Source organism: Mastomys coucha, unplaced genomic scaffold (assembly GCF_008632895.1).
Source record: "Mastomys coucha isolate ucsf_1 unplaced genomic scaffold, UCSF_Mcou_1 pScaffold3, whole genome shotgun sequence".
Lineage (NCBI taxonomy): Eukaryota > Metazoa > Chordata > Mammalia > Rodentia > Muridae > Mastomys > Mastomys coucha.
In genome coordinates this window covers 46,065,556-46,080,037 of record NW_022196909.1, presented here as the reverse complement: position 1 = coordinate 46,080,037, position 14,482 = coordinate 46,065,556, and the positions used below count along the sequence as shown (strand labels likewise).

At 53.6% G+C, this 14,482-nt stretch overlaps 1 protein-coding gene across 1 annotated transcript in view; it reads left to right on the top strand.

The window, feature by feature from the left end:
* Positions 1 to 4,527: 4,527 nt before the first annotated feature.
* Fgd2 (FYVE, RhoGEF and PH domain containing 2) overlaps positions 4,528 to 14,482 on the top strand; it is a 19,286-nt gene continuing 9,331 nt past the window's right edge. The window contains exons 1-10 of the mRNA XM_031347944.1: positions 4,528 to 4,547; positions 4,693 to 4,906; positions 7,852 to 8,083; positions 8,719 to 8,799; positions 9,285 to 9,433; positions 11,106 to 11,262; positions 11,399 to 11,537; positions 12,059 to 12,117; positions 12,321 to 12,467; positions 13,474 to 13,566. Coding sequence (XP_031203804.1) covers positions 4,842 to 4,906; positions 7,852 to 8,083; positions 8,719 to 8,799; positions 9,285 to 9,433; positions 11,106 to 11,262; positions 11,399 to 11,537; positions 12,059 to 12,117; positions 12,321 to 12,467; positions 13,474 to 13,566 — 1,122 coding nt within the window. The 5' untranslated portion in view covers positions 4,528 to 4,547; positions 4,693 to 4,841. The remainder of the gene's footprint in view (positions 4,548 to 4,692; positions 4,907 to 7,851; positions 8,084 to 8,718; positions 8,800 to 9,284; positions 9,434 to 11,105; positions 11,263 to 11,398; positions 11,538 to 12,058; positions 12,118 to 12,320; positions 12,468 to 13,473; positions 13,567 to 14,482) is intronic.

The following is a 14,482-nucleotide window of genomic DNA, read 5'->3' as shown; positions in this document are numbered from 1 at the left end:
ATTACAAGTTCAAGATCACCCTTAGGTGCCCGGTGAGTTTGAGACAGAGGCTAGGAGACCCTGTGGCACACACGGAATCACCAAAGATAAATAGCTAAGCTCAGGCTTCCATTCAGAGAGTTGACGGAGTCCTTTGTGATTCTGCTGCGGACTCAGCCTGACAGTAACATATTCGCACCTAGGGATTGACCTGAGGGTCTGGGGATGGATGCTGCCCTTGGCTTTTTGGTTAAAAAGTCCCCTGTGCATTTCTTGACTGCCCATCCCAACCCTTGGAGGTAGGAAGTGGAAGAGAGCAAACCCTGGGTCCTTTCTCAGGGAGAGATCTGTGGTGCATCTGCTGCTGGTTGGCAGGCTCTGTCCTAGCCTTTGGGGTTCAAGGAGAAAGGAACTATGTCCACCCTCTTAGGATTTTGTGAGGACTAAATCCACAGGTGAGTGTCCTTTTGTAAGTTTGCCAAGTCCCTACTGATGAAAAAGCCCAGGGTTGCAAGCCAGAAAAGCTCTGAAGCCCTGAGCTAAGCTCCAGAAAAGGCTTTTGGAGTCTCATGAGCTTGCTTATGTACCGGCTCTCCCTGAAGACCCTCACACAGGCACTTAGTAACGTGGGAAGGATAACAGGGCCAGGTTGTGGGAGGACTCTCTGCTTACGATTGCGCGTGAAGCCCAGGTGTGTGTGTGTGTGTGTGTGTGTGTGTGTGTGTGTGTGTACACGAGCGCGGGGAAGGGGGAATGATGAAGCAGGGGGTGTGGAGGGGTGCATCCTGGGAAGGGGGCGGGTAGCTGGGAGAGAGAGCAACAGTGGGCGGGGTAGCTGGACTGGCAGGAACAAGAGGCCCTTTTGTCATTTGGAAGCCTGGCCATTCGTCACCAAGCCATTTCTTCTTGAGCTGTTATGGCTAAAGCAGTCAGGGCCTTGAAATATAAATAAGCCTGGACGCCCTTTGTGGAACTCAGGGACCTTCTCAGGCACTGCCTGGACTCTCCCCTGGGATCCCATCTGGCACCGCCTTCCCCTGGCCCGCTCCTCCCAAGGCAATAACAATCCTCCTTCCCAGCTTTTGCTAGGCTGGGAGACAGAGTGCCGGCTCCATGTTGTCTCTGTCAGGCTGGCCCCACTAACGTGATTCCCCAGGCCCAAGTCTGGCCCCGAGCCAGCCCAGGCGCCACCTCTTAATGACCTTGAGCGCTTCCTGAGGGCCAGGTCCCAGCCAACTCCCTGCTTTGAAACTGGATAGTTAACACGGAGAAGATTAAAAGGCCGGCTGATGGCGCTCGAGGTGTCAAGTCAGGCCCGCCCACGTACTTTGCGGTCATCCTGGCTTTTTGTCACTGCAGAAACTAGAGTGGGCCCTCCTTCAAGCCGCAGCCCTGGCTCCAGGGCTCACACGGCTGCCCAACCAATGATGACATGGCTCAGATTAACAGTAAAAGACGGGAACACTCAGCAGCCAGCACATAGGCCAGTTCCTAGGAGAGGCGACATCAGGAAAGGTAGAGGGACCTTTTGGCCTGCTGGGGGGACAACACCCAGCTGCAAGCCCTTCCGCAGGAAAGCCCTGAGCCAACGGTGGGTTTTCTGGCACAGAAACAAGTAGAAAGAGCCCGGCTGTCTGGGGGAGGGGTGGCCAGGGTGAGCTTCAGACAGACTGATTGGATAGGCTGGGATTTTCCCCCGCCCCTCTTCTTCCCTGTACAGCCAGGGACTGGTCGACTGGGCTCCCACCTGCCCCTCTGGCAAAGGTCACAAGTGGCCCTCTGCCTGCATGTGACCAACAAGGCGCCGACCAGCCCCCGGGGTCTCCCAAAGAGCAGGAGGTGAGGCCTTAGGGGGTAACAAGGGAGCAGAAGCCAGAGAGAGCCGGCTGGAGTTATCAGCCAGCCCTTCTCCCTGGCTTGTCTGTCATATTTTTCAGGCACTGTGTGAGGTTGACAGCTGGATCAGGGCAGAAGAGGGGACTAAAATACACACCCTGAGCCCCCCTAGGTTGTGTGCTGTAGCAACGACGCAGTCTTTCAGGACAGAGGGAATGATGTCAGTTCATTCTATACCGTAGGCTGCTGGGTGGGGGAGGGTCAGGGAGACAACGTAGTACAGGGCCGTGGACATCAATGCCCAAGCCATGTCACACATTTGCTGAGGCAGGAGAGGAACCCTAACAAAGAGGGGTCTCCCCAAGACCAGGAGTGCCCAGAGGAAGTGCCCTTAAGGATCAAAGAGACCCGGAGAAAAATGCTATCACATCCCAAGGCAGGGGATTGCCTGCAGGGAAGGAGGGGCAATCGAAAACAAGACAGTGAGCTCGGGGAACAAAGCAGGGCATCCCCTTGGAGATAGGGTCTCATGTAGCCCAGGCTGGTCTCAACTCACTATGTTGAATGAGTTGATCCCCTGAGTGTTAGCATTCTGTCTAAATTCTACCCCACAGTTACCTGGCCTCACTATAAAAGGGGCTGCTTGCCCCTCCTCTCTTGCCTAGTCTAGCTCTCTTGCTCCTTCCTCTAGCTACCCTTCTCTCCCCATTCCGTTCCTCCCTCTCTGGCCTGGACTTCTCTACTCTCTCCCTCTCTCTGCCTCTATTACCCTCTTAACTCCCCTTCCCATGCCCTGAATACAGTCGTGTACCTGGTCCCTCAGGGGGAAGGGATGCCTAGGCATGGGCCCACTAAGACACCCCTCCCTTTCCCCCATACCTCACCACACCCCCATAGGACATAGCTTATACCTCTTTATCTTTTTATTTTTTAAAGATTTATTTATTATTTATTTTATGTATACGGATACACACTGTAGCTATTCAGATAGTTGTGAGCCTTCATCTGGTTGTTGGGAATTGCTTTTTAGGACCTCTGCTTGCTCCAGTCGGCCCCTCTCGCTTCGGCCCAAAGATTTATTTATTATTATAAATAAGTACACTGTAGTTGTCTTCAGACGCCCTAGAAGAGGACTTCAGATCTCAATACCAGTGGTTGCGAGCCACCATGTGGTTGCTGGGATTTGAACTCGGGACCTTCAGAAGAGCAGCCAGTGCTCTTACCCGCTGAGCCATCTCACATCACTGAGTACTAGGATTACCGGAATACATGTGACCCACTGAGCTAGGTAGTTTGTGTTGAAAGACCCCTGGGGGAGACCCCCACTCAAATCTCGGGAGAACATGCACCCAAGGAATCATGAGAGACCGTCTTGATGTAATTACAAGAGGTAGTTTTTAATTTCGGGGTGCTCCGGGCTAGCACCACACCTATCTCACACAGGAGATAGTGGAGCCGATCACGTGGCTCGAAAGTTAGGGGTTTATATAGGGAAAAGGTCTGGAGGAACAAAGAGATCAGTGTGGCCATACATGATTAGCTAGTTCAAATATTAACTATTACTTGCAGAACAGATTGGAAAATTCCTAAAGTTGGTGTTAATCTGAGTCAACAGAGCATCTGACCTTAAACCATATCTGCCCAGACATGTAGTTTATGTCTTTTTGACCTGCTAGTTCTCAGGATGTCTAACAGACTGTTTGTTCATTCCCAGGCCTACATGGGCCAGCTTGTGATGGATTCTTAGGCCCATAACTTTTCTTCCTAGTCAGCACAAGTCCAAAGCTTTAATTTTTCCTTTCAGTGTGAGCACGAGAGTTGGTTGAGCGGTTAAGAGAACTTACAAAGGACCTAGGTTCTGCTTCCCACAACACCCTCTTCTGACCTCTGTGGGCACCAGGCACGAATGTGGTATAATAGACTCACACAGGCCAAACACTCATACACATAACAAATAAAAGTAAATAAAAAGAAAGAAAAAGTCTATTTTTTTTTCCTTCTACCATGTGGGGCTCCAAGGTTAGACTCAAGCTGCCAGGCTTGGCTACAAGTACTCTTACCCCTGAGCCATCTCAAAGCCCACCCCATCCGACCCGTTTTTTTTTTGAGACAGGGTCTCATGTAGCCCAGGCTAGTCTTACACTCATTACGTTGTCAAGGAAGAGCCTGAATTCTGCTTCTCCCGATTCCACTTTTTTTTTAAAGATTTACTTATTATTATAATTAAGTACACTGTAGCTGTCTTCAGACACACCAGAAGAGGGCGTCAGATCTCATTACAGGTGGTTGTGAGCCACCATGTGGTTGCTGAGATTTGAACTCAGGTCCTTCGGAAGAGCAGTCAGTGCTCTTATCCGCTGAGCCATCTCACCAGTCCCCCCACTCCACTTTTTAAGTGGGTGTCACGGGCATGCACCATCATACCGAGTTCTAAGTGCTGAGGATAAAGCCCTGGTCTTCCCCTACGTCAGGCAGGCACTCTCTACCAGCTGAGCTACATCCCCAGCCCTGTGGTCCATTTTTTAACATAGAAGCTGTTTCCTTCAGCAGTGCACAGTGTCAGATACAGGTGCTGAGAATGGTACCAGAAAAACATCCGAGCTCCCCTGTGCAGAGAACTGGATGTCCCGCGAAGCTGCTCAGTCCAGGATCCGGCTCCAGAAGCGTCCTGTGACCCCTGTTGCCGCTGCCCATGCCTTCTCTAAACAGGGCAGGGTAGAAGTCTCTGGGAGGTAAAGGTCAGGTGCCGAGTGGGCGGGGCAGAACTTCACAGGCTCCTCCCACAGTAAAGAGAGCTTGACAGGCTCCTCCCACAGTAGGGAGTGCGGGCCTCTCTTCCAAACAACTGGGACCACTTCCTCTTTTTTTACTCTGAAGATAGGAACTGTCCCAGGGCAGTCAGAAGAGATGGGCAGATCCCAGGCTGTGGTAGCTCAGCTTCACTCCCAGGCCAGGGCGTGCTGAGGGCACCGCCTGCCGGGTGCCTCCCTCCCCGCTTCTGGGGTAGCTGAAGACCAACTTGCAGGATGGAGCAAGCCTGTGAGAAGCAGGACTCCGTGTGCAACCTGGTGGCTGTGTTTGAGAACCGCAGGTACAGATGGTGGGGGAGGGGTCGAGCCCTTCTAGCTGGCCTGGTTGGTACTTTGGGCAGCACTCCGGGTCCCTCCATCCTGGGTGCCTGGCAGTACAGACAGACGACTGCTCTTGGGGGTAGTAAGCTAGACAAGGGTGGACAAGCAGCATGCCTTGGGAGATCTCCAATGCATGCACACACACGTCCCACTCGCACCAGGATGCAAATGGGAACAAGAGGACAGGACACAGACAAAGCAGAGCCATGCTCACCTGGCCTCTCTCCTAAGTTCCCTTCCGTACCTCAGGGCTTACCCGATGGCTCTAGGGCGTGTCTTGTTCTGTTCCCATCATAGGGAAGAAAGAGGGGACGCTGGGACTAGGTTCTTTGAGTTTCGAAGCTTTGGGGGCTGTCTGAAGGGGAAAGTCAACGCGGGCGTGGGAGGGGTCCTGGGTGGTCTTGGAGGGGCGTGAGTGTGAGACATGAAGCCCTTTTGCAGGCCTGTGGTTTGGACATGTCTTTGGTGCTATTCTGTGGAAGCAGGATGCACCAGATAGAGACTGGCCCTCGGGAGGCTTCTGGGGAAGATGTGAGGACCTGAGAGATGAGGGGAGGAGGGGCAGGTGGAGGGCGGGGCTGAGCCCTGGTTTGTACTAGAGGGTTCCAGAACCTGGGTACACCACAGTGGTTCTAGCTGAGTCCCCATGCCTTCAGCTGCTAGATGCTGGGTAAAGCAGCTCTCTTACATGAAGAGAGGGAGTCTGCCGATAAATAACCCTCGGCCACCAGTATCCCCAGCCCTAGGGAGTCACAAGAACACAGCGTAGGACCTCAGGGTCTGTGGAGGATGCAGGGGTAGATTTCTATTTGTGACACAAAATTCTGTCCTTCTGAGACACACGGCCACAGGCTTTAGATGCCCTGGGAGGGCCTCCACGCTGTGTTGTGGACCTGCAGGCCAGGCGCACGGGGAGGTGCCTGGGGCCTCCACGTGGAACCCCACATTCACCCCAGCAGAAGTTTCACTTCCGGAGCGAGCCGAGGAGGAGCAGCTTAACTCTGCCTCTCCGGGAGTTTGGCTGAGCCCATCCTATTCAGCACCCGGGACAGCTCTTTCCCACCGCCTTAGTGGCCCACCACCCCAGATGCTGGGGACCACCACACCCAGAGAGCTGGTGGGTAGGCTCCTGCGAACGGCAGCCTTTGGGGTCCTGAGCTGTGCCCGGCTGCACCTTGTAGGCAGGTAGAGTGACCTTACAGGGGAATGGGTCAAAAGAAGCCCTGTCAGGAGTGTGAGAGTCAGGCTCGGAGCCAGAGGTACCATGCAGGCTTCTCTCCGCAGGGCTCTTGGCACCTATCTGATCTGAAACTGAGGACTAGAGAGGAAACCGGCACAGGCCTGAGTGCTTAGAAATGCAGAAGCTGAAACCAAATGTACTCCTGAAAACCTGAGACTCAGCACCCTCTCACGCCCCACCCCCACTTCCCTGGCCCCACCCCCACTTCCCTGGCCCCGCCCCCACTTCCCTGGCTGCAAGCCCTGAGGCCTAGGAACTCCATTGCCTGAGTCTGGAATGGGCCCCCTTATTCCTTCTGCCTCCACCAGGCCCCATGGACTAGGACAATCGCTTCAGCTCTCTGGGTCTCTCTGCCCTTGACATCAGGAGAAAAGACAGGCTGGGCAGTGGTGGCACACGCCTTTAATCCCAGTGCTTGGGAGGCAGAGGCAGGCGGATTTCTGAGTTCGAGGTCAGCCTTGTCTACAGAGTGAGTTCCAGGAGCTGCACAGAGAAACCCTGTCTCGAAAAGAGAGAGAGAGAGAGAGAGAGAGAGAGAGAGAGAGAGAGAGAGAGAGAGAGAGAGAGAGAAGACAGCTTAGCAAAGAGGTTTGGACTTCGGCCGCCCCCACCCGCCCCACTTTCAGGTTTCCATCCTTCCTGCCTCAGTTTCCACATCTGCAGCATGGATGCAGGGATGTTCTTTCTCTTCTGGTTTGGTACCTGTCTATCTTTCTCGTGGGGATACCTACCCAGCGCTGTCACCCTGGCTATTTCCCTGTACATGCCTGGCCGGGATAGCCCTAGCAATGTGGATGTCTGTGGCCTCCGGGACTGGTAAATGCAGCACAGCAAGACTGTTCTAAGAGGTTGAACCTGGGGAACAGGAGCCCTGCTCCCCAGACTGACTTTGTCTCCTGGTGATGGCGTAAATGGCATAGGTGTCCCTGAAAAGCCCCAGCTTCAGCCTCTGTGTCCCTGTTTTGAACTACTCTATGGCTCCCACCTTCCTTTGATGTATCGGGAGAGACACAGAAATGAAAACAGGGAGCCGGGTGGTGGTGGCGCACACCTTTAATCCCAGCACTCAGGAGGCAGAGGCAGGTGGATTTCTGAGTTCAAGGTCAGCCTGATCTACAGAGTGAGTTCCAGGACAGCCAGGGCTACACAGAGACCCTGTCTCAAAAGAAACTAAAACAAAAAAAGAAAAAAACTGAAAAAGGAAAAATCTGTGTGCCAAAAGAGGGGCTCTCTCTAGATGTGCTTGCATTTGAAACAGGGAAGTATATAGTTCCCCAGAGAATAAAATAGGCCATAATGACTCATTTAGGGACTGATAGAGTTCCCTCCCAGAAAAGGCTCAGAAGGATGGTGGTGGTACCAGGATCATGGCTCCGTTGGTAGAGGGCTTACTTAGCATGCACAAAACCCTGCCTGCCACACCATGTACACCAGACGTAGCGGTTCATGCATGTAATCCTAGCACCAGAAGTCCGAGGTCATCTCCACTATAAAGGGGATCAAGGCCAGCCTGTGCGTCAAAAAAAAAAAAAAAAAGGGAGGAGGAAGAGGGCTGAGGAAGATTTGTACGTCTTGACAAGTTCTGACATTGTGCCGGGCACTTGGGAACCCGTGAACACCAGTGGCTCGCACGGGTTACCCTCATGTGCGGTCTGTTCTCCGCAGGACTCCGGGAGCAGCACCTGGATCCCATAGTCTTGAGGACCAGCCCCATAGCCCTGAACACCAGCTGTCCCTGTCCCCAGAGCCTTGGGAGACACCCCCTGTTGAGGAGGCCTTGAAGTCTGAGTTCCGGCCAGTTAGCAGGACATATCTGAGTTCCCTTAAGAATAAGCTATCGAGCGGGGCTTGGAGGAGATCCTGCCAGCCTGGGGCCAGCCCAGGGCCAGAGACTCAGGTGAGGGCTTGGTCCCGGGACTATTGACTCTGACTGGGGGATGAGTAGAAGGGACCCCTTGGCCTTCCCATCTCTCTTCCTTTCTCTCTCCTCTCCCTCTTCTTCCTCCTATTCAAGACAGGATCCTACAGTTAGCCCAGACTGGCCTTAAGCTCTCCCACTTCTGTATTTCCAGTGCTGGGGTCACAGAGTTACCCTAACTCTCCATAAAAGGTGCCCAATGTCCAACCACATTGACTTGTGGCCCCGTCCTTATAATCTCACGTAACCTTGATGATCCCCCAGCTCCGAGGGACCAGGGGATGGCTCGGCTGGGATGCTAGACTTCTCCATGCGTCTTCCCCTTTGTGTGGGCAGCCTCCTAGGGAAGCTCCCCGTCAGGCAGCCAGGCCTCTTCTACAGTGGCTCCTTGGCTCCCTGTTCCTATGAAAGCCCAGATGGAGGCTGTTTATCCTTAAGGCTCAGCCCTGGAGCAGGGCACCTCTCTAGGCTGAATTCTATGAAAGTTGGTCCAGCGCCAGACCTGGTATACCAGGACGACGGGGATGCCAGGGGATGTGCTCACTAGGCGGAGCGACATTGTCTTTCGAGGAGTGGCAAGCCGAGTTGTCCACTCTTCTCCTCAACCCCTGTAGGAGCCTGAGGAGAAGAGGGTCGTGCAAGAGCTTCTGGAGACGGAGCAGGCCTACGTGGCTCGCCTGCACCTGCTTGACCAGGCCAGTGGGGTCTCCTCAACACCCACCATATCAGGAGTGCTGACACCAGCCCAGGACTTGGCTTTAGCTCAACCCACTGACATCGTTGGGTGGTTTTGGGGCAGCATCAGAACTGAGCCTGTTAGCACCTCATGCATTGCATTACTTTCGGTCCTGGCCAGCCTCATATACAGCAGCCCCATTTGGCTTCCCCACTGATTGCCCTCGTTAGACACCCTTCACTTCAGCTGAGGAACACCCAAGGCCTAGGAAGACAGATGGGGCCGTTCTCTTGTTCCCTTGACCAAGTCCTAAGGAGTCCTGGCTTGTCTGACCATCTGTAAGGTGGCCTGAATCCAGTCTTCCCTGGCCATCTCTCTCAGTGGTGTGGCAAGGACGCAGGCCTGACTCTGCTGGGGTTGCGCTGTTCCCCTGGGGCTGCCGGGCTGGCGGGTGGTGGCTTCCTCTTTGAGTAGGGTGTGAGCAGGCCCTGGTTTCCTGTGCAGGTGTTCTTCCAGGAGCTGCTGCGGGAGGCAGGCCGCAGCAAGGCCTTCCCGGAGGATGTAGTAAAGCTCATTTTCTCCAATATCTCCTCCATCTATCGTTTCCATGCACAGTTCTTCCTCCCAGAGCTACAGCGGCGCGTGGATGACTGGTGAGATCCCAAGTCACGGACCCAGGGTGAGGGGCCTGTGAGGCCCGTGTGCTTGAGTTTAATTCTGGCTGTGGTTGTCTCCTGCAGGCCCCTACCTCTCGCAGAGCAGAGGAAGACGGGGCCTTCCTAGGCCCTGTGACTTAAGAGGTCAGGGTACTGACTGGGTCCCTGGCTTTGATCCTGGTATCTGATGCTGGTTTCCCAGCCGGCGGTGTGATGCACACGTCACTGTTATATGAGAAGCCCTGATCCCAGCACCCACATCTTGGCTCCCAACCATGTGTAGATCCAGTTAAAAGGGGTCCAATAGCCTTTTCATGGCTTCTGTGGACACCAGGAATGTACATGTGCACATACATATATATATACATGCATGCAGGTATGCATGCAGGCAAAACAGTGATACACATAAATAAATCTAAAGAGAGACAAGATGGAAGGCTGATGAGATGACTCAGTCAGTAAAGCTCTGTTGAACAATCCCACGGACCCAGCTTTAATTGCTGGGGCGCACAGTGAAAAAGGCAAACCGGTTCCCAAAACTGTCCCCTGACCTTTACACGTGTGCTATGCTACAAGCATCCCCCACCCCCACACACATGCACACTCACACATAATGGTAATGAATAAAATAAACTTTAAAAACAAGAGATAGAGTGAAGTGGAGACCAGTCTGGTCTGTCAGGGCTACAAACAGGCCTATCTCACACATAAAGAAGCAAGGCGGGGGCTGGTGAGATGGCTCGGCGGTTAAGAGCACTGGCTGCTCTTCCAGAGGTCCTGAGTTCAAACCCCAGCAACCACATGGTGGCTCACAACCATCTGTAATGAGATCTGATGCCCTCTTCTGGTGTGTCTGAAGACAGCAACAGTGTACTTACATACAATAATAAATTTTTTAACTTTTATTGCATTATGATGAGAAAAGTTACATGATTTCAATTTATCTGAATTTGTTAACATTTAAAAACATTTTAAGTAATTAGAATTAAATCACATTCTTGTTTCCCTTTTGTACCCCAACTCCTCCCAGAGACCCCCCTCGATACCTACAATATCTTTTCTGTCATATTCCTTAAAATTTTATAAAATACATAACAATAAAAATAAGTTTTATAAAAGTCATTTGATATAAAACAACAATCAATTTAACAGTCTTATGTATATGCTCGTCTACAGCAATAGTGAAAATACTTTTTTCTCAATATAAATTTTAAATAACTCCAAACATATTAACTGTATATTTCAAAATAATACATCACTACTAGTATAAATAAATCTTAAAAAAAGAAGAAGGAGAAGAAGAAGAAGAAGAAGAAGAAGAAGAAGAAGAAGAAGAAGAAGAAGAAGAAGAAGAAGCAGAAGAAGAAGGAGAAGAAGAAGCAGCAGCAGCAAGGTGGGGGTGGGGGTGGGGCCTGTAAGGTCACTCAACATCACACCCGTCTCTTCTGAGGAGAGACGTTTCCGCAAGGACATACAGGTAGAAATATGAGAGCGGGATAGGGAGGCCAGCCAAGGACCAGGGGTTCAGAGTCTAAGGAGGAGGCAGATTCTCAGTGCACCGCTCTCTTACATTTGCCCCAAAGGTACTGGGAAGGCTGTTGGGTGCTGGGGAGCATGGGGAGTCTAGCTCAGGAGGTGGCCAGGCTGAGAGCATCCCCTCCCCACTCAGGACAGCCACACCCCGCATTGGGGATGTGATCCAGAAGCTGGCTCCGTTTCTGAAAATGTACAGCGAGTACGTGAAGAATTTTGAGCGGGCCGCAGAGCTGCTGGCCACTTGGATGGACAAGTCCCAGTCCTTCCAGGAGGTGGTCACCCGCATCCAGGTGAGGAGCAAAGGGGAGGAGCCCGCGCAGCCGCCCGGTGAGCCTGCTTCCTATCCCCCCAAGCTTGGACATCCTCAGGCCTGGCACCCTGTTTTCTCTGCTCTCACGCCTCCGCTCCTGCTTTCTGCTCCCCAAGCGCAGCGAGGCCTCAGGCAGCCTGACCCTGCAGCACCACATGCTGGAGCCTGTGCAGAGAATCCCGCGGTACGAGCTGCTGCTCAAGGAATATGTTCAGAAGCTGTCAGCCCAGGCCCCAGACCTCGCAGATGCCCAGAGTGAGGACACCCTGGGGCCCAGGGAGCCGGGGAGGGCTAGCCTGAGGACCTACTAAAATGGATCTGATAACCTGATTGATGATTGGTTGGTTGATGATGATCAATCTTTGGCCCTTTATCCATGGTATCCAAACCACAGCCACAGATGAGGCAGGAGAGCAAAGCCCAGAGAGGTTAAGTGACTTGCCCAGAGTCACACAGTCCAGAGAAGAACAAAGCTGGGATTTGAACCTACACCCATAGGGCATGCACTCTAGGTGTGGCTTTGCTCTGGGAGTAGAGGGAACGGCTGAAGTCTAATAAATCTAATCACACAGCTTCCCAGTGGCCTCAGTGGCTCCATCCTGGGTGGCTACCACCTTCTAGACACTCCCTATGCTGGCCTGCATGGGCAGGGCTGTGCCTCGTGGGAGTTATGGCAGGCCCCTCTCCGCGCTCCCTCCACCCCCGGGTCCTAATGTGGAGCCTGCGCCACAGGCTGCAGGTCTCCAGGAATGACTGGGGCTCTGCTCTCTTTCTAGGAGCGCTGGACATGATCTTCTCCGCTGCACAGCACTCCAATGCAGCCATTGCAGAGATGGTGAGCGGGACTGTCCTGGGAATGGGCATGGGAGCGTCCCCGGACACGCCCTGTCTCTTGGTCCTTGTATCCACCTATCCTGCCCAGGGTACCTGCCCCGTGCTACCTCCTTGTCTTTGGCCCCCTCACCCCATCCCCTCAGGCACATTATCAAGAAGCTGGGACCCTGCCCAGCCTAGGCTGAAGGTGTGCCCCATCTCCAGGAGCGGCTGCAGAGCCTGTGGGATGTGTACCAGCGCCTGGGCTTGGAAGATGACATCGTGGACCCCTCCAACACCCTCCTCCGAGAGGGCCCTGTTCTCAAGATCTCTTTCCGCCGCAGTGACCCAATGGAGCGCTACCTGTTTTTGGTAGGGGCTGCTGGGTGGCTGGGCGGCCAGCTCTGCAGTCAGGTGTGCCCCCGGGAAAGCAGAAATGAGAGTCTGAGCTCAGGTTGGCTTTAAAGCCTGTGCTGCTTGTGTGTACTCTAAAGAAAGCACAGCGGGAGGCAATTGAGTTAGCTGTCCGGAAGATCTGCGGGGCTGACCCTGGGAAATCAGGCTGTTGTGATTATAAAAAGATAGAGAGATAAGAATATGTTCTATGAGCCGGGCGGTGGTGGCGCATGCCTTTAATCCCAGCACTTGGGAGGCAGAGGCAGGCGGATTTCTGAGTTCGAGGCCAGCCTGGTCTACAGAGTGAGTTCTAGGACAGCCAAGGCTACACAGAGGAAACCCTGTCTCAGAAAAAAAAAAAAAAAAAAGAAAAAGAAAAAGAAAAGAATATGTTCTATGGGGGTGTGGTGAGGTGTGGGGGGAGGGGGTGCCTCGGTGGGCCCATGCCAAGGCATCTCCTTCTCTCCTTACTTCTGAGGGACCAGCCACACAATGGTATAGTACAGAATAGAGTTTATTCGGGGGCATGGGGAGGGGAGTTAGGAGGGTAGTAGAGGCAGAGAAAGGAAGAGAAAGGGAGAGAGTAGAGAAGTAGAGGCTGGCCATGGCTGAGGAGAGAGGAGGGAAGGGAAGAGAGAAGGGAAGAACCCAAGAGGGAAGACAGAAGCAAGCTGGAAACAGGAGGGAGAGAGGAGCGGGCAAGCAGCCCCTTTTATAGTAGACGGGGCCTACCTGGCTGTTGCCAGGTAACTGTGGGGGTGGAGTTTAGACAGAAAGCTACAGTGTTGCCATCTCAACCGCAGGCTCACAGCAGAGGGAACTTTAGAGCCTATCACTGCAGTGGGGGAGCTAGACAGCCATATTCTCACCCTCATCCCACATCACCAGCCTAGACTGTAACCAGAAGGGTGGGGGAGGGGTGGTGGCTGGGTCACACGAAGGGCCCTGAGCTGCTGCCCATGCAACCCCCATGTCCTCCCAGTTCAACAACATGCTCCTGTACTGTGTACCCCGTGTCCTCCAAGTGGGTGCCCAGTTCCAGGTGCGGACCCGCATCGATGTGGCCGGCATGAAGGTGAGCGAGCGGTCCCCCAAAGAGGGCCCTGGGGTGGGTGACAGCAGGGGGCAGAGCAGGTCCTTGTAAGGGGTGGCATGAGTTCCTCGGGGACAGTTCACAACCCTCTCAACCTCCCAGCACTTCCCTTGCTGTGGTTCAAATGGTAATGTGTGGCCAGGGGTTCTGAGCCCACAGGTCCAGATGGGCCTAGCAGCCCGGGATGGGGGAGGGGGAGCCCAGTGTGCACTTCCCTGAAGGGTCCCTCTACAATGTTGCTGGGGATGGACCCACTGCCTGAGATGGTTGGCAAGCACTCTGTCCGGCCTTAGCCCATCCCTGGAGATCCGCATTTCTAGACAACCCAAGGGACACTGCCTGATACTCCTGCCCACATGCTCATAAGTGAACAAGACTGAGAGCAAGGCTAGCCCAGCCCCTGGCTGGATGTATCTTCAGCTAGAGTGGAGCTCAAACGAGTGGGGCCAGCCCTGCTGTCTCCTAACAGAACCCCTCTGCGTCCCTCTGATGCAGGGTGTTGTCATCCCTGGATTAAGCATCTTTTTGCTTTCCAAGGACAGTAGGGCTTGCCTAGCATCTAGCATGCCTGAGGCCCTGGGTTCCATTTCCAGCACAACACAAACTGAGGGCGGGGGGAGGGGTGGGACACGGGCAATCAATCCCAGCCCTGAGAACCCTGGAGGTCAGGTGGCAGACCCTGGCAAGAGCACCTAAGCCGGAGGCAAGAGCTCAGAGGTATTTTGCCCCCATCCGCACCCTGTGAAGGTCACAAAGTGTGACCACCACCTGAGGGTTCGTAGTGTCTCACATGAGTTAGCTGGAGTCTTTCGCATGTGCAGCCCCTACCTGAGGCTTCTAGACTCCATCCTGAGATGGCCAGAGAGTCCCAGAGGCCAGAGAGTAAGCAGGTGTGTCT